Below are 19,730 nucleotides of genomic sequence, written 5' to 3'. Positions count from 1 at the left end.
ATGGTAACTTTCTAGTGGTGAATTTATCGCATCTGTTGTCACCTGATATCGTTGAATGGTGTAATGTTTCTTTCAGCTCTCATTTTATCGCGCTAGTTAGGGTCTAAATTATTACTTGCATTGTGCGTATATATATTGAGTTAAGAGCTTTTGTTGATTTGCAGTAATCCTCTGATGAGATGGCGACGAAAACGTTCAGGAACAAGCTTCTTTATTTACATGAAAACAAGTTTTGCTTATGGTGTTTGTACTGAGTGCGCAGCTTACTCTATTTATTGCGTTGAATAATAATAATAATAATTTTCCTAACGATGTGAACGGTTGCACTTTCTGAGCTCTGATGAGCAGAACTTCCTTAGCGTGGCTCAATGGCTCGTCCGCTCAGAAAATTGAACGTTTTGTTCATTGTAATACTTATTTCAATAATGGATGGAAATGGGGGCCAGGGGGCCCGGAGAAAGCGCTGGTCGGAGGAGGAAGTGAGAGTGTTGGCTGAGTGCTACGCAATTGCGACGCCTGGAGGTGTCCAGTCTCGTGGGTGCATGAGACGGATGCACGATGCTTGGTGTGGCAGGGGCCTGGAGAGACAGGTAAGCGAGGTAAATTTGGCCAACCAGTTGCGAGAAATTCGGAAGAGCGGACGACTCTCCTCTGCCGATGTCGAGGCCATTCGTCAGCAGTGCACGGCAGAAGAACCAGCAAGGACGGAGACCAGTCCAGAGGCGTCTCGGGATGCGCTATGTGAGGAAGCCATGGCGACTGGAGCGCTAGGCGACCGTGGCCTGGCGGGGTGCTGCGGTGGTGCTGGTGCTTCTGCTACTGCTAGTACTAGTACTACTATTGCTACTGCAGCTAGTACAGTTGCTGCTGCTGCTGGTGCGACTACTGCTGCTGACATGACACCGCGTGGCCAGGCTGTGTGCGCTTGTGCATGTGGAAGCAGTTCACCCCACGGTACGTGTACATGTGAGTTACCTAGTAGATCTACTAGTGATGACAGTGATGATGTGGCGTGTGGTGTTGAACCCAATCTACCGACTGTAGAAAACGCCACCAACACTGATGCTGAGCAGTACAACCTGGAAGATGAGCTGCTGCCTGAGGAGATTAGTGATGTAACGGAGGAGTTGGAGAAGAGGTATCGTGCAGAGGTCGTGGCCGACATGGCACAGCGACAATGCCTCCCTAATCCAACAAAAAAGCATGTAGAAAATAAATTATTATACAGTGTTACCGCCATGGTCAACTCTCAGCTCAAGCTTGTGTGTCGCCGGCTATTTCCTGATGGTGAGGCGTCGCTCCATGAGATCAATTGCCTCGTGTATGCTGGTGCTTGCGTTTGCATATCGACTATCCAAGGCAGTCAGAATCATCCGACTGGCAATGCCAAGCAAAACGGAAGTGACAAGGACCATCCGCCGCAGTGGCAGATCCGATTGACAAAGGAAATCGATCAACTCCGCTCGGATGTTTCCCGACTCACCAGCATGCTACGATATCCATCGGAGAAACATCATGACTTCTGGAGGAGATATGAAGTTGAAGTCGGAAACACAGACGAGTTGGAAATGAAGCTACAGGGAAAGAAAGATCGACTTCTTGCGCTAGCAGCCAGAATGCGTCGATACCGAGAAAATGAAAAGGCCAAAAAAGCCAACAAAATGTTCCAAATGAATGAGCGTACTTTCTACCGGACGCTTCGGGAGCCTGCACACTCTGTTAGTGGTGCTTCAAATCGATTGGAGACGCCGCAATTTCAGGGCTCACAGCATCACACAAAAGCGTGGGCGCCATTTTGGACAGGCCGCTGTCACACGAGCCAGCCAGCATGCCAGAATCGTGTACATGTGATCAGGCAGATATCTCTGAAAACTTGAAAGTGGGGTGCATTCAAAATGTTCATTTGTACCAATGCTTTTCCCTAGGCCTCTGAAACTCTAGGAACATACTCTCAATACCCATTGTAAGGATTTGTCCGAGAGTTTTTTGTTAAAATCGATACGGTTTGGCATATATATGGAGCCAAAGTATCAGTTGGTGCAGGCGTAATTCTGATTTGGATTACTGTACTAAAATTGAAAAGTCGCTCGGAGAAGTTCTTCTAATTTTCCTACTGAAAATTTTAAGCTATTGGCCATCAAAATCGGGCCAGAGACGGGTACAAACGAACATTTCAAAAGCAACCCTATCTGCAGTGCAGCCACGAGGAAGAACCGCGCGCGCTGCACTTGTTGTGAATGCGGAAATAAAACAACACAACAGCAGCAAAGCAATTTTTTGAAATGTTTTTGCTACTCGCCTGGCGCTTCATCGCTGTGTCCTCCAGGAGTTATCAAGGCTATGGCAGACCGAAGAAATACATGGCCCGCACAACGGCGAAGCCATTGGACTTGTTCTCTTGCAACGAAACGGAGTGGCGAATCAAATAATTCACAACTCCACATCGTCACCACTGCGCTACACGGCTCTTCGCAGACCAGCCGTATACTTACGTTTACACAACAGGACTTCACGGCGGAGAAACTAAAACTAGAACACGACGTGAGTCATTGATGCATGCCGTCAAGGAATGCTAGTCCTTTCCCTCTCCCGTCACCCGCGCCTGTGCATCAGCGGCGTAGCTGCCCGGCTGTAGATGTTGAACTCTTTCGTCAACGACTGCAGGATTCTGCTCGGGGCTACTTTTCGCAGGACTCCGTGTGCGGACAGTCTGAATGAAGCCTTCGGCCGACAAGGCCAACACTGCTCGCGAAATAATCCACTTGGAAGGAAACAAGAACTACCGAAATGAAATAGAGATAGTGAGACAGTCTCCGGCCATCTCCTTCACCATTCACGACTCAGTCCTTGTCACAGCAACTAAGCCCAAGCAAGTCAAAATCTCCTTGCGCGACTGCGTTCTACGCCTGCGCTTAGCGGTCACGCGAGTTCGTTTCTATGGTGATCAGATCCAAGATGTCCTCCCACGTAATCGAGGTTTTGGCATGGTTGCTGTGAGCCCTGAATTTCCAGAGGCGGGTGAAGCCACCGAATTCTGGAGTGATATTCTGTCTACACCTGCGCCGTTCACCGCTGGTGAGTGGTATGTAAGGCAAGCAGAATATTATGAAGAACACGTCCCTGTGCAGAGTAGCGCAGTTATCACCCAGGACATCCTGGCTGACTGCCTACGCAAACTAGCCTTGTGGAGGGCTCCGGGCCATGACAAGTTGCATGGGTACTGGTGGAAGAGGCTGACAAGCCTGCACTCTTACCTTCGGAGAGCCTTCCAGAAGGTGATTTTTTTTTTTTTTTTTTTACAATGATCACAGCTCACAGGCAAAGACAAAAAATTGCATAGTGGGAGCATAGTGATAGATGGCGACAGTGACATTCCGGGATGGTTGACGTCTGGCGCTACTACTCTCCTTCCTAAGACTTCTCCACCTTCGGCAATGCCCAAAGATTATAGACCAATTACGTGTCTTCCGATACAGTACAAGCTCTTTACCGCCGCCATATCGAAGATTATGTGGCAGCACATCAATCAACATGAAATACTTGCAACGGAGCAGCGCGGTTGTGCAGCAGCTGGTCTTGGTTGCAAGGAGCACCTGATGGTGGATAAGATGATTCTGGAGGATGCCCATACGAAAGGGCGAAATTTGGTCATGGCATACCTGGACTTCAAAAAGGCGTTTGATAGTGTCGCATGAATGGATTCTACATGCTTTGATGATGTATCGATTCCACCCGTCTTTGGTCAGAACTATTGCCCGTAGCATGCAGAACTGGAGAACGACAATGCACATATGCGACCAGGGAAGATGCAGGGTCACTACCGGCAACATTTCTATAAGAAGAGGCATATTTCAAGGTGACACATTATCCCCGTTACTGTTTTGCCTGGCGCTAAACCCAATCAGTTTTGAGCTCAACCGATTGCCTTTGGGATACAGAGTCAGCTGCAGAGACGCCGAGTTGACTATCAATCACTCTTGGTACATGGACGACATTAAACTCTACGGGAAAACTACAAAGGATGTGACTACCCTCGTGTCTACCGTGTGTGGCGTTGGTGATGACATCGGCATGAATCTCAACCCGGCCAAGTGTGCCGTGCTGCACGTCAGGAGAGGAAAACCAGATGAAGGATGCTCTATCCAGGTTGGCGATGAGACCATTGCAGAGTCGCTACGACTCAATGAAACATACAAGTACCTTGGAGTAGTGCAAGCAGCCATGATACCTCACCCGCAGCTCAAGACGCAACTCACTGCAGAATACAAAAAGAGATTGTATTTGCTTCTTAACAGTGGATTGAATGCGCGAAACATGGTCAAGGCCATCAATACGTATGCTCTGCCGGTTATGACATATAGTTATGGAATCGTAAATTGGACCGAGGCTGAAATCAAGACCACAGATCGAGCGACAAGATCAGCCTTGACTGCGTCTGGATTTCACCACCCCAAAGCCTCAGTCAACAGGCTCTACATGAAGAGGGGAGATGGAGGCCGGGGCTTGGTCTCTTGTGAGGATATGCACGGCCGGAGCATGTGTGGCCTGGCCCGCTACATGAGTACCAGCCCAATAGACAGAATAAGCCTGCTTTATCAGTATCATCAACAAAAACCTACAACAAAAAGCCACTCAATAACTGCAAAGGCCGCTAAGTTCCTGTCGAGTTTGGATCTGCCAGCAGCTGGACCAGCTTTACCCAATAAGCATACCATTAAACAAGCGTGCGCTGAGCGAAAATCCAAAACACTTTCCACTATGCCGCTGCATGGGAGATATTGGAGCCGATTGGAGGAGAATCACCTAGATAAGGAGCTTACCTTCATGTGGTTGAAATCAAGGACACTGAAACCTTCAACTGAAGGCATGATTATGGCAGCACAAGACCAATCCCTCAAAACGAAAAATTACCAATACGCCATAATGAAGTCAATTGCTCGAACTGATGCCAATTGCAGGCTTTGCAAGGGCAGCTTAGAAACAATTGACCACATTGTCAGTGCCTGCCCAGTTCTTGCTCGGACCAGTTACATCGAACGTCATAACCGGATAGTAAAGTATGTGCACTTCGAAATGTGTAGAGCACGAGATCTACCTACTGGTGCTTCACGATTCGACCACCAGCTCAAGGCATTGGTCAAAAGTGATCGGTATCGGCTCTATTGGGAGTATTCGGTCCCAACTGACCTGAAACTGTCAGCAAACAGGTCCGATCTGCTCCTTGTTGATGACAAGGAGCGCATCGCCTACATTATAGACATCAGCGTTCCTGGTGAGAACAACATCAATAAGAAAATGGCTGAAAAGCGCTCGAAATATTATGATTTGAAGCGGGAGATTTCGAGGATTTGGTCCCTCACCCAGGTTGACGTGGTCGCTGTGGTTGTCGGTGCCCTGGGAGGCTTGGTGAGGGAGACTCCTCAATGCCTCCGGACTGTGCAGGGAGGAGACCTGGCTATTGTACAACAGGAGGCTATACAAGGTTCGATTAAAATACTAAGAACTATCCTTAACATGTAGATGCACCTCTGCTGCGTTTGCATGTTCAATAGCTAAGAGACTTGAATAACGACTGATAAAGACTGATATTTCCTTTGTTACTCCCTTCATTGGTTGATGTATTTTGCCTGTCGCTGCAAATTCTTTATTATTGTTTTGATGTTGGAATTCGGATTGAGTTTCTTTCCTTTCTTCCTCTTCCTTCAACTATTTCTTGTCCCTTTGGTTTTTAGGTTTTATTTATTTATTTATTTTTGTTTGTTTTTTCACTTTCTTTTTGCTGTCCCACCCATGGAAATATTTCCCGGTGGGTCTGGCTTATCGCCTTCGAAAGAAGTGAATAAAGGAGAGATAATAATGGCAATAAATAAGATAAATTGTGCACTCATAACATGCAACAGCAAAAATGAAGAAAGTCAAGTTCCAATAAATTTTTTGAATGGATTGGGAGAACTTCAAATTCAAAGGATCAGTTGGGGAAGTGAACTGCCTGAAAAGAGAAAATATCGCCAGACCCACCAGGACTCGAACCCGGGACCTTGCTTGTCATGAGCAATGCTCTAACCACTGAGCTATGGGACCGGGCTGAACACGGCTGTTCGCGCACGGACATTACAAGATGGCGTCGTTTAGTGCGATTTACGCAACACGGTACAAACCTCATGAATACGATGAGAGTTTGCGTTTTGGGATGAAACTCATGTCACTCTCCGTGTGGTTCCACGATTTCTCAAGTCAAACCAGAATTTATTATTTGAAACCGCTCGAGCGAGATACTCAATATCCAGACAATTTGAGGGAGAAGGAAGGTAAAAGGAACTCCTGCCATGGTCAACCAGCATCCTGACCTTTTCGAACCTCTCCAAGCTATCCCTGGTAGTCTGGATATTGACGCACGCACTGATTTTCAGCTTCTCCTCGTCGGAATCACGGGTGCTACTTTCAAATTTGCCGATATGCACTCGAACAAACGCACAATTGGATCTACATCACAATTTCGGGGCTATCTGTGTGCTTGCTGCCTTTCTCAGCAATACCCCACATGTCTACTGGGCAGTTTCCACCAGGCCTCGGCCTCGGCCTGCTGGACTCAACAGCGACTCCAGCGCCATGCCATCTGTCCCCTAAATCGCATGAAAAGGTAGCTCAGCATCGCACGCACGGGACCTGAAGTTTGTGCACGGGACGTGATAAAACTTGGTGAAGATAGCCAGAAGATAGTCCTCTACCTGGGAAAACTTAAAGCTACACTGGGAAAACTCCTGAAAGGACTTCTTGAGGCAGGCATGTCAACGATGAATCAAGCAACGAGCGAGAAAGAAGGCTTGACTTGTGCAACGCGGAACAAACTGTTCCTGCGAGAAAGTTGGGCATGTGAGGTACCAGCGGAAAGCTAGTTTCAAGAGGAACACGGAATGCCTGTTTTCCGGGTAATCCTGGCCTGGCAGCTTTCTAAATCAAGCGAAAACCACAGCGAAATCGCCTGCTGAGAATTTGAAAAATTCAAATTTTCTTGCCGATCCAGCCCAATCGAGACTTCCGGCTGCCATCTTGTTTAACCCTTTACCGGCAAGTGCATTTTGTATATGAAATCCATACCATAGAGAAGGATGCCAATAACTCACAACAAGGGCGCATTTTGTATGTGCAAGTTATGTTTTCTTGGAAGTCTGGTACTACTTCTTGACCATGGAAAAATTTATTTTCACATACCACACACATACGCTGCTAAATTGGCACCTATACGTCTAAACACGGAAATTGTACATAATGCAAATCGTCAGATTCCGACATTGACATGATACTGCCAAAACCAGTCGACTTCAGAGCGGAAACGAACGCCATAGCCATCACCGACTTCAGTGGCCGTGCCTCGCTCACAATTGAGATCAGCATCGCCCCAGAATCGCTGTCCGATGGCTCCGTAAGGTCGTGCGCAAGTCGCGCTGCGCTGCCGTCACTCAGGTACGTAGAAAGTCGATGGCCTAAAATTTCGTCTCAGGGAAACTGTCGACACGGGGACCACTCTCCATGGCTTCCCCACCATAAGCACCATCAGATTCTTCCAGGTACATCACGACGACATCGTCTTCAGCGGCTGGAGCTCCCGATATTTGCGTGAGAATTTACTTGATGTGCGCTCCGCTCCGCAATTTGAAATTCGCTTGCATCGGCGGCTGGAACGAAGTGTTTATCTGTCGTAGGTCCCAGAGCGAAGGTCTGCTAGGTCCTTGTCGGAGAAGTCATCTGAGGACGAAAAGAACTCACTGCGCAAGGGGAAATGCACCTGACGACGTTTTGACGGAGGCAGACGGCATTGTCGGCGCGCGTGTATTTCCGTAAGTTTTCGATCGCGCAGTTCTCAATGAATCAAAATGGGACACGCGTAGATCTCTTCAGCTACGGATAGGATCATACCTAGGCTGTGTGAGGGCCAAGGGAAATCCCCGTGGGCTGATGCTTCCTGTCATACCAGGCATGGTTTTAGTATGCATGTCGAATGCGTCGTTTACGACGCATTCAAGTATGGGGCTGCCGGTGTTCAGACGGTAGTACGTAATATTTCTCTGGCATGGCATCACTAAGACTAGAAGTAATGGTTCCTTTTATTATTGATAGCTGGAGCAGTCCTTTCTCTGTCTTGTGCCAATACTGCAATAGTGATTCATGTATCAAGGCCTGAGCTACACTGTAGGCTGTAGTCTTCCCTGTCTCTCTTGTGGTTTTCTATTCATGGGGGCGATCTACAAAGTGGCGTCATAACTATTTCCAACTGGCCGTTCATGTATTACATGCATCTACTTTTTAGCTGTGTGTTGTTGCTTGTTGCTGTGCATGGTCATACCTTTGTATTGCAAAGTATCATGGCTAGCTTTCGTGCCGTACAACAGCGCGTGTGCGGTGGCTACGCCTCTGCTGTTTTGCCAGCTGACAGTGCGGCATAAATTACTTCATCTTTGCCTTTTGTCTTCGGTTGTGTACCGACATGGAATGTTTTCGGTTTTAGTAGTTCCTTGGTTCGCGTTGTGTAGCTAGCTAGGCTGCTCTTTCAGGTGTAATTGTATTTGGAGTGAAAAGATAAGATAACGTGTTCCTTCGTGTGAACATTCTGGTAGCAGAGGATGGTTATCGCCTGAGTGAGCAGTTCAGTTTCGGAAATTTAAATTATTCAGATCATGTCGTCGCCGGAGCCTGAGAGTGAGAGCACAATCAGGGCTAGCAGTCAGAGAACTGAGCTCTTTTTAGGTGCCATGGCAGAGAGGGCAGGCGACGTGATCGAGGAGGACGAGGAAGTCGAAGAGGACGAACATGGTCAAAGTGACCAGCGATCGAATGAACTGATGTTCGTGAAAATGAAAGCTGAAAAAGCGAATCGCAAGAGAAAGTTCACCAGGTGTCGCAGAGCTGTGATCGTGGCCTTGCGTGACGGAGTTGAAGAGGAAGCTGCGAGGTCGTTGTTTGGCGAATTAGAAATGATCGAGGATGCCCTGAACGGTGTGTTCATGGACGTACTCGAGTGGGCTGGCGGCATGAACGATGCGCTCGCAGTGGCTAAAGTGACCGATGAGATGGAGGAAGCGGAGAAAGAGATGAAGGGGGTCACAAGGCTGTATCAGGAGTTCCTAGAACACCAGCCAGCGTGGACGGCTGCACGGAACAGCCACCCAGACAGGCCAGCGTATCATCAGTATGCCCAGGCACCAGTGGAAGAGCCAGGAAGTCCACTGAGTGTGATATCGCTGGGCAGAAGTGAAGGCTCCCAGGATCGGGATGAGCCTGGTGATGGCGTGGCGCTGGTTCAGGAGAACCAGGCAAGAGTAGAAGACAGTGCTGAAGTGGTTGTGACCACAAGTGTCTCCCGCAGTAGTAACAGAGAGGCAGAGCTTGGGGCTAGAACAAGGCCACCAATGGAAGCTGGGAGTAGGAGGTCAGAGCGTGAAAGAAGCCCTGCCTTGCCTGTACTACAGCCTGCTGTGCCAACACGGAGTGCTGTATGTGTGTCCAGTGCATATACTAGAGTGAGTGAGACCAAGGCCCCTCAACTTCAAGTCGCGAAGAGTCCAGGCCAGCAGGGCAGTAGTACTCAGGCTCCTGTGTCAGGACTACACCCTACATCATCTCTGCCATATCAGTCCGCCAACTATCTGTACACCCAGGCCAGTGGGCCACCACAGGTAGCCTCAAGTCATCAGGCCATGGGCATTGGTGCCTTTTCAGCATTGCCAGGAGCAGGTGTGTCCGCCAGCCACCAGCGTGCTGTGTCTCAGCCTCCACCTGTCAAGCAGCCATCAGATGAAATTTTCAAGCAACTGAAGGCTATACAGATCCCAGTCTTCGGCGGCGATAAGCAGGCGTATGCCTCATGGAAGGCTGCTTTCATGGCGTGTGTTGGTAGCTCGTCTGCAAGGGCAGACTTGAAACTGCTGCACCTCCGGCAGTATTTGAGTGGAGATGCCTTGGCTTCCATCGAGAGCTTGGGATACACCCCGTCTGCGTATGAGACCGCAATGAGGCGGTTAGACCGCAAGTTTGGAGGCGACCAACGACAGCTGTCGCTGCAGTACGAGCAAGTCGAGGCCTGCCCAATCATTCGTTCCGGCCGAGCAGGAGATCTCCAGAAGTTCGCAGATCTCCTCGACGTACTCGTGGTCAACCTCCTCGACTCCGGAAAAGGCAATGAGCTGGGTGATGGGCTGTTGTACCGGAAGCTCCTGGCCAAGTTGCCGGCTGGGATGTTAACCCAATTCAATCGATGGTGTCATCAGAAGCCCTGCCAGCCAGGAATTCAAGCACTACTGGAGTGGGTGACGTTGGAAGCGGAGTTTGCCGTTGGAGCGTCCGAAGCACTAGATGGAGTTGGCGCGAAGGACAAGCCTCCGGCACCCCGAAATGCTCCTCAACGATCCTACTTCGGGGGAAAGGCTTCGCAGAATGCAGGGTGGTCAAGGCCTGCGGGCTCAGCGGCTGGACGATCTTCATGTCGGCAATGTGGCGGACCTCACGGTGTCTGGCAGTGTAAAGCATTTCAGCAGCTTTCCGTCGCCAGTCGCTGGAGACAGGCTAAACAGCATGGTCTGTGCTACCGCTGCCTTGGAGGCGATCACCAAGGTCACCACTGTCCACGAACCAGACCCTGCTCAGTGAGCGGCTGCAACAACAATCACCACTACTTGCTACACCGGGACTTGCTACACGAGGACAGCAGGAACCCCGATGCCGCACAGTCAAACAAGAAAAAATCGGGGAACACGGCAGCTGGAGGAATGACGGCGGACAAGTCCCAGCTCAGTCCTGCCGAACAATTCTGCAACTATGGAGACAATGGTTCAGGTCAGGAGACAGGGGACCAGTTATTGCCTCCCGCCATCGACTGTTTAGTAACGCCGCCATACGCCGGTAAAGACCAAGAGCAGCGCACCCCACAGTCGTTCACCGAGGGGGAGACGGAGTCCACGAAGAGTGATTCCACCATGATGGTCCAAGGCCCGAGCAAGATAGCTCTGCGAACGGTCTCAGTCGTCTTGGAGAACGGCCACAAGTCAGTGCAAGTGAATGCGTTGCTGGACGACGGTAGCACGACGAGCTACCTCAACGGCAGCATTGCCAACCAGCTCGGCGTCAGCGGGGAGCTGAGGACATTCACAGTCCACACCTTGAATGGCAAGCAGACCTCATTCACAACCAGACCAGTAAGCTTCACCATTGGCAGCATGGATGGCAGTGTTCGGCAATCTATGACGGCGCTGACGGCTGATTCGGTCACCGGGAATCTTCGTCCGGTAGAGTGGGTCAAGGAAGCAGTCAAGTATCCTCATCTGAGAGAGATTCCGTTCGCAAGACTGGCGGAGCCCGCCAGGGTCGATCTGCTGATTGGGAGCGACTATGCTGAGCTGCTTGTGTCACAGCAGGAAGTGGTCGGCCCGCCTGGTCAACCAGTGGCGCGTCATACTCCACTGGGTTGGACCTGTGTTGGCAGAGTGACGGGAACCCACTCGAGTCAAAGGACGTTCCACAGCCAAGCGTTTCAGAGTGAGGAGAGAGCAACACCAACCGGCTTAGAGACTGCGCTACAGCAGTTCTGGCAAATTGACAGCTGCGGCACGGAGGAGAGCTTCAGTGAGCCCGGCCCGCGCTCGCTGGAGGAAGAGACAGCCCTAGACATCGTCAAACACTCGCTGAAGAAGGTGGACGGTCGGTACCAGGTGTCTCTGCCGTGGAACAATCGCAAGAGAGAATTATGCAACAACTTGGGTGCGGCTACGAAACGTCTAGGCCACACCGAGCGCAAGCTCCTGAAAGACCCATTCATTGCCCAGGCTTATGGCCAAGTCTTCCAGGCCTACCAGAGGAACGGCTATATCCGGGAGCTCGCGAAGGAAGAGCTAGGTCAAGAGGTATGCTGGTACTTATCCCACTTTCCCATCGTCCGACCGCAGAAGACGACAACCAAGGTGCGGATCGTCTTTGACGCTGCAGCATCCTGTCATGGCCTCAGCCTCAACGACGCCATCTACCCTGGTCCGAAGCTCCAACGTGAGTTGTTCGATGTGTTGACCAGGTTTCGGCAAAAGCCTATAGCAGTGGGCTGTGACGTGACCGAAATGTATTTGCAGGTGTCGGTTGCGCCAGCAGACAGGAAGTACCTCAGATTCGTGTGGCGGGACCTGGATCCAGCCAAGCCTTTACGGCACTTTGAGTTCAACCGCCTGGTCTTTGGCGTCAATGCTGCACCATTCATCGCCCAGTACGTTGCTCAGCAGACAGCCCGGGAACATTTGGCGTCGCATCCCCTGGCAGCAGAAGCTATCCTCGCGTCCACCTACATGGATGACACGATGGACAGCACCAAAGATGTCGAACAAGGTCAGATTCTTCATCGGGAGCTAATGGATCTGTGGGGTGAGGCCAAGATGACGCCGCGCAAGTGGGTGTCCAACTCGCCCGAGCTCCTGAGGGTAATTCCAGCCGAGGCTCGCGCTACCCAGCTGGACTTATCCCAAGGAGAGCTACCATCCGTGAAGACGCTAGGAGTGTCATGGGACGGTCAGGCAGACTGCTTCTTCTTCAGCGTTCAACCGCCAGACCTCACCAACCAACGCATCACCAAGCGATTCCTCCTAGCAAAAGTCGCGTCCGTATTCGACCCGTTGGGGTTTCTGGCACCGTTCGTGACCCAAGCCAAGATCCTCATGCAAGAGAGTTGGGTAGCTGGTATTGACTGGGATGAACCGGTTCCAGATGGCATCGACACCAGCGGTCGCCAGTGGTTCAATGACCTGGCGAAGCTCAGTTTAGTTCGAGTACCAAGATGTCTCATCCCGGACGTGGCCAGTGGAGTGACGCTGCATGTTTTCTGTGATGCGTCGAGTGTGGCGTATGGTGCCGTGGTCTACAGCTCCACCGTGCAGCGTGGCTCTGAGGGAAACGTTCGTCTCGCTGGAGCCAAGAGCAGAGTGGCGCCGACAAGAACACAAAGTATCCCCCGGCTGGAATTGCTGGCGGCTGTGCTTGGCCTTCAGCTGGCCCGGAAGTTCAGTCAGATCATGACCATTGCCATGTCAGAGGTGATTTTCTGGAGCGACAGTGCAACTGTGCTGCTCTGGATTCGCAGCTACAGCCGACGTTTCAAACCGTTTGTGGCGAATCGCATCAGCCACATCCAGACTGTTACGTCGCCCAGTCAATGGCGGTACGTTCCCTCCAGCGACAACCCAGCTGACTTGGCGTCACGGGGAGCTGGGGTAGAGCAACTGGTTGCAACTGAGCTGTGGTGGCAAGGACCGGCCTTCCTGCAGAAAGAAGAATCTGAATGGCCAGCCAAGATCGTGGGTGGCCAAGACCCAGCTGCTCGAGCGGAAGCTCGCAAGGCTGCACAGCCCGAGGTGATGTCATTTATGTCCGAGAAAGTACCCAGCTTGTGCTCTCGGCGCTTCTCAGACTGGACGCGCGTAGTCAGAGTACGGGCTTGGGCAATTCGCTTCATCAGCAACTGCCGTGGAGGTGAGGAGTTGAGCGGAGAGCTAACCGGCGAGGAGATGGACGCTGCCAGCCTTTCCATCATCAAAGAGGCACAGCACGAGGCATTCGCGGAGGATCTGAAGCTAGTGAAGAATGGTCAACCACTTCCGCTGAAGTCACGTTTGGCGAGGTTATCGCCTCGACTGGACGACGACGGACTATTGCGCTGCGATGGTCGCACCAAGCTGGCTGACTGGTTGCCGTTTGATGTGCGCTTCCCGATTCTTCTCCCCCGGAAACATCCGACCACCCGGCTTATTGTCAAAGATTGCCATGAGCAACGTCATCATGGCGGGACGAATGAAACGTTGGCAGCTCTCTCTGATCACTATCTTGTCGAAGCAGCACGGGAGGAGATCCGTGACTGGGAGAAAGACTGCATGGTGTGTCGACGACTAAAAGCCCGTGCGGGAGAGCAAATCATGGCCCCGTTGCCAGCAAAGCGATTGTGTGAGCCACTGAGAGCCTTCAGCAGGGTAGCCGTTGACTACGGAGGGCCGTTCGAAAATGTGCAGGGGAGAGGAAAGACTCGCCACAAACGCTATCTGTGCCTCTTCACGTGTTTGCTGACTCGTGCGGTCCATTTGGAGATGGCGTACGCATTGGATGCAAATTCTTTCCTGAACGCCTTTAACCGGATGGCCAACCGACGAGGTTGTCCAATGGAGGTTCTGTCGGACAATGGAGGCAACTTCGTGAATGCCGACCGCCAGCTACGTGAGCTTGTTGGCCAACTGAACAATACCACCGTCCGGAAAGCCATGGCCTGCAGACGCGTGAAATGGAGTTTCAACCCGCCATTAGCTCCTCATTTCGGGGGAGTTCACGAGGCAATGATTCGAGCCGCCAAACGAGCTCTACACGCCATCCTTGGAGACGCATCTGTGACGGACGAGGAGTTGGTCACCGCTCTCAGCGGAGCAGAGTCCCTCGTCAACTCCAGGCTCATCACCTACCAATCGGCTAGTCCGAAGGATCCAGGGCCGCTAACTCCGAACCATTTCCTTCATGGCATGGCCGAGGGCCAGCTGGTTATTGCAACAACGGACGAGAAGGGGTGTCAACTGCAGAGACGTTGGAGATATGTTCAAATGCTCATCGACCATTTCTGGCATCGCTGGCTGAAAGAGTTTGTCCCACGGTTGAATCAGCGGATGAAGTGGCGACACCAGCGACGCGATCTGGCCGTTGACGACGTTGTCCTGGTGATGGATTCAAGCTCCCCGCGTGGGCGTTGGCCGCTCGGCAGAGTCACGGAAGTTTTCCCTGGTCCGGACGGACATGTGCGTGTGGTGGCCATGCAAGTGGGCGGGAAGACTCTGAAGAGATCCATCACTCGAGTCTGTCCACTGGAATGTTAGACGGCTCTCCCTACATGCCAGAATGGAGGTACTGCTCCGTGACGACCCCCATTAATGATTCATGCATTGTTTTTTTTGTTTTTTTGTAGCTTCCTACCACTGAACTTGCCCTTTCGATTCACTTTTCTCTTAGCTTGGTACTGGTAGTTGGAAGGATAGGCATCATGCAACATCTGGGTGCATATTGCGAGGGGGAGGATGTTCAGACGGTAGTACGTAATATTTCTCTGGCATGGCATCACTAAGACTAGAAGTAATGGTTCCTTTTATTATTGATAGCTGGAGCAGTCCTTTCTCTGTCTTGTGCCAATACTGCAATAGTGATTCATGTATCAAGGCCTGAGCTACACTGTAGGCTGTAGTCTTCCCTGTCTCTCTTGTGGTTTTCTATTCATGGGGGCGATCTACAAAGTGGCGTCATAACTATTTCCAACTGGCCGTTCATGTATTACATGCATCTACTTTTTAGCTGTGTGTTGTTGCTTGTTGCTGTGCATGGTCATACCTTTGTATTGCAAAGTATCATGGCTAGCTTTCGTGCCGTACAACAGCGCGTGTGCGGTGGCTACGCCTCTGCTGTTTTGCCAGCTGACAGTGCGGCATAAATTACTTCATCTTTGCCTTTTGTCTTCGGTTGTGTACCGACATGGAATGTTTTCGGTTTTAGTAGTTCCTTGGTTCGCGTTGTGTAGCTAGCTAGGCTGCTCTTTCAGGTGTAATTGTATTTGGAGTGAAAAGATAAGATAATGTGTTCCTTCGTGTGAACAGCCGGTAAAGGGTTAATGTCCAAATTTCGCGAAAAAAACCAGCCGTGACCTAGAAGGCGCTGACACGTTTTCACTCAAAAGTTTTTTTGTTTTTTGTTTTCTCTTTTCAGGCATTTCACTTCCCCAACTGATCCTTTAAATTTGACGTTCTCCCAATCCTTTCAAAATTTATCAATCTCTTTCACTTCTGGTAGGGTCCAGAAACTGACCGTGGTTGGTCCCCTGGGGGAGGGAGAAAGACCCAAGCGCCATCAGGATGTGACCGTGTTGATGTCTGGCGCTGTCGCCTTCATCACTGGTGCAGGTGTAATCTAGTGACTTCGTACATGCGTTACAATAGACCAATCCCTTTGTCTGGTTTCGTGAAAAGGGCCACGCGTGCAAGTCAGCTCGTGTGAAGTGCATGGTTTTGTATTTACAGTCTATTTCAAAACTATAGACGCGCAGTGTTTTTGAAATATTTCAAATTTGGCTGGACCTTTTTGAGAATAGGTTTCGGAATATTGCTCAGGTCCGCTCCACAATTGCTCTCATATAGTTTCTAAACGATTGGATAACAGACGCCCAGTTTGGAAAAAATAAGCACAAAGTGATCACAGATTTGTTTGTGGTATAGATGCTGGCATAACGGTTTTTGCCTAGGTACGCTTCTATAGTTTTGAAATGGACTGTAGTTGGTATGTGGCAGCTGATGGGACAGAGAGACTTTTGCTCCCCGAGCTTGTGTATGTAAATAGTGTTTTCTGGTTTGAGGGAAAGAGACAAACGGGAAAAGTCTGAAGAAAAAATTGACTGTCACTACAAATAGTGTCATCAGCACACGAAGCACAGAAGCCATATAATTTCGACAAGGCCTTTCGTACCATTACTCTTCAAGTCGAATAGAATGGTGATTAACAAGGTAGCAAGCAAGTCCTTATAACCGGCACTTTGGCGGTCAGAGCATTGACAAAAATAGCACTTGAAAAATAGTGCTAGTGGTGCCAACAACATATTTGGCGGTCAGAGCATAGACCAAATAGAACTTAAAAGATAGCGCTAGTGGCGCTAACTACACAGTGAGACAATGAATATTAACAGTATAGTATCAGACAACAGTGGGGACCACGGTACTACAATGTCAAAACAGTGACAACTTTCGCACATACTTCTTTTGCGCGCACAGTTCACGCTTCAGCTTGGCTATGTACACTGCCTTCAGCACAGCAAGGTGAGAATTTTGCGCGAACGCGCTTGAATTGTGAAGTGAGAGTGGGTGCCATGTTTGCAGACTTCACTTAGGCAGGCTGGTGACGATGTCAGGTGACGGAGTATCGCCGAGTCCTTCTCATTATTGTCATTGTCCGTTGGTCCATTCCTGTGGTAGCTATTGTGCATCGCCGTTGTGCCGCTGGTGACTTCTCTGCCGGGCGAGGAGAAGGCCTAGTCGATATTATATGGCTTCTGTGCTTCGTATGCTGATTTGCTTTCCTCCAACCAAAAACCTATCAAAGAGTGTTTTACGTCGACCATGACGGCTCGCTTTGAATTGCAGAACGGCTCCTCCGATACGAACTCTACAACCAGAAAAAATAATGGCTACAATTCCCAACCATACCACAACAAACTGATCGGCTACATCATTGTAATCCAAAAAGTTTCTATCTGTCCGAATAACATGCATGATGAGCTAAGCAAAAAAGCATAGCATAGGGCCCTGAGCGAAATAAATAATTTTTTTCTTTGCATTCGAGGGTAGTACGACACCGTCTACCACCTTGATGACCTAGGCATAAAAGCATAGGGACGTTATAAATTTATCATTTCTCCTATTTTTTCTAGACATAGCCTAGGATTCAAACCCGCACTATTGCCCTGCATGCATTCCCCCGATACACTTCGCATACATACTCATTCTTCCAAGTTCAGCCCTCACCATCGTCTACACGGATTTCAAAAGCGTCGACCTCCATTTTGAAAACATGGTGGCTGGCCGCGCTACCCGTAGGCGCACGTGCCCACCGCGTGTCTTAGCGCGAGCTTCGAGCTAAAGTCAGTAAAGATCATGTCGCCCACTCATTTTCCTGTGTTTCCCCATTTCTTCGAACTCGCTCAGCTTTTGCTTCGCTCGTGCTTCAGCTCCACGCTGTAGTCTGAGTTTAGTTCTCTTGTCTTCTTCCAGCAGAATACTGCAAACTCTACAGCACGTCGAGCTTCTCCTAGAAGAGTTTCTTTTGCGTCGAGGCAGACTGTCGATCGTTTCAGTCCTATCTTGCCGTCGTCTCATGAGCGCCCCGGAAAGCAATAGTATCTATTTTCTTGTCGTTCCATTTTCTGGCGAACTCATTCACCTACTACTTCTTCCTTTATGAAAGCTTCAGGTGGCTGAGTTCTCCCACTAGCGACAATCATGCCTTGGAAAAGAACAGGATATTCCTAAGGTATATACAGCCAGTGCAGTGATGTCAGTGTACTGCACTGCAAAAAGCACCTGCATGTACCTGTGTACTGCGCGTAGTTGTTGTTTGTTTTGTCGAGAAAGAATCCCTTTCGCACTCGCGCGGGCCGCGGGGGCGCAGCACGAAAACAGGTCTATTGAATTCATTTCTTGGTCGATTTTGACAACCAATACGTCGTTGTTTTTCTTTTTTCACTGGCTATCCTTTCTCCGCTTCCGAATTGCGATGCCGTCCACCTGGAGAGCCTTGAAGTGAAACGAGTGGAGGCCGGTTTCGGAGGTAATTTTCGGCCAAACGGCAATCAAATCGAAAAATTCGAAGCGGACGATCTGTTGGTATCTATCGAAAGAAGTTGTTGGTCCATAAAAAATCTTTGGAAACTACACCGTATGAACCAAGGAATTACGGTAAGTTTGAGAATTTTGGTACATTAGCTGTACGCTGATTGGTCGATTAGCGCGACCGTTGAGAAACGGGCCAGTGACGCTTTGTACAGCGTTGGTGAGGGCTGAAGTTGCTTCACGTTATGATCTTGCATTTGAAAGCCCTATTTGAATATTGTGGCCAGCTGTCTTTGATGGTACGGTACAGGACAGGTACCGGATAGCGCCAGGCATATGGCGACGGCACACGGGACAGGTACGAGATAGCGCCAGGCATGCCGATGGCACAAATATACAATCAAACAAATACGAAATTAAAGCTATGTGGACCCGTTACTGAAATAACGTATTTTGCATAGCTACGGGAATAATAATAATAATCGATTCAGTGATTTTGCAAAGATACATACTTGTGACAAAATAGCAGTCCGCATAAGGACCGGCCCGCTGAGAGCTGCGCCGCACTATCTGCCGAGAGCTATATCATTCTGCCCGCTCTGGACCAACCTCATACTTCCCACCGAGGGCACACAAGGGGCCGCCTTGGCCAGCAAACCGCCCACCGAGGACCAAACCAGCGTAAGTCTTTTTTAGCGTACTGTTTCTATGGTTTTAGCCAATGAGCGATGTTCCCGCGGTGGCCTTGATGAGCCGATAAAGCCCATCATCAATGGATATGGAAAAATACTGTAGCAATAAAGCCCGTCGTCAATGGCACCCCGTACTCTGTCAGCCTAGCTCGGCAGGGGTATGTGCCAGTTTTTCGTTCTCAGCTCAGTTCGCATCTTACATTCGACTGTGAACATGCTCTGGTACCTGGAAACAGCCTGTCGAAAAACGGCAACATGAAAAGTGTCTACACATCGTGATCAGTTTCCAACTCAAGTTATGGTTGTCGATGGTGGAGATGAAATTTTACGATAGTTTTGAATAAACGAAAGATAATTTACCTATCTATCTGCTCAGAAGCAAGCTGAAATAAGTGGCAGACATCACGATCAGTTTTCCATTTTTGTTCTACATGTATATGTACTAAAAAAAGTAGTTGACGAGTTTAAATAATCGACGAGAAGACAACAGTCGTAAAACAGCAATGAAAAATATCAATTGTGCACTCATAACCATGTATAAAACAATTAAAATGAAACAATTCCAGAACGTTTTCTCATGACTATCATCAGTGGAACATCGTCACATAGTAAGAATCACTTAAACAACCAGTTATATAGCTAGAATAATATGAAAAGTCTGCCATCTACAAGC

The 19,730-nt window shown here is 49.6% G+C and overlaps 1 protein-coding gene across 1 annotated transcript; it reads left to right on the top strand.

Annotated features, from left to right (window-relative positions):
* The first annotated feature begins 8,675 nt into the window (after positions 1-8,675).
* Positions 8,676-14,879, top strand: LOC135810398 (uncharacterized). Its single transcript, XM_065323891.1, has one exon. It carries the CDS (start codon positions 8,676-8,678, stop codon positions 14,877-14,879), a length of 6,204 nt encoding a protein of 2,067 aa, XP_065179963.1.
* The last annotated feature ends 4,851 nt before the right edge of the window (positions 14,880-19,730 follow it).

The sequence above is a fragment of the Sycon ciliatum genome, chromosome 2 (genome assembly GCF_964019385.1).
Source record: "Sycon ciliatum chromosome 2, ocSycCili1.1, whole genome shotgun sequence".
Classification (NCBI taxonomy): Eukaryota; Metazoa; Porifera; class Calcarea; order Leucosolenida; family Sycettidae; genus Sycon; species Sycon ciliatum.
Note: the sequence above shows the minus strand (reverse complement) of the source record. Positions and strands in the feature narration are given on the sequence as shown.

Bases quoted from the DNA above. Each gene is read 5' to 3' on its own strand.
- LOC135810398 (XM_065323891.1), top strand. From the start codon at position 8,676: ATGTCGTCGCCGGAGCCTGAGAGTGAGAGCACAATCAGGGCTAGCAGT.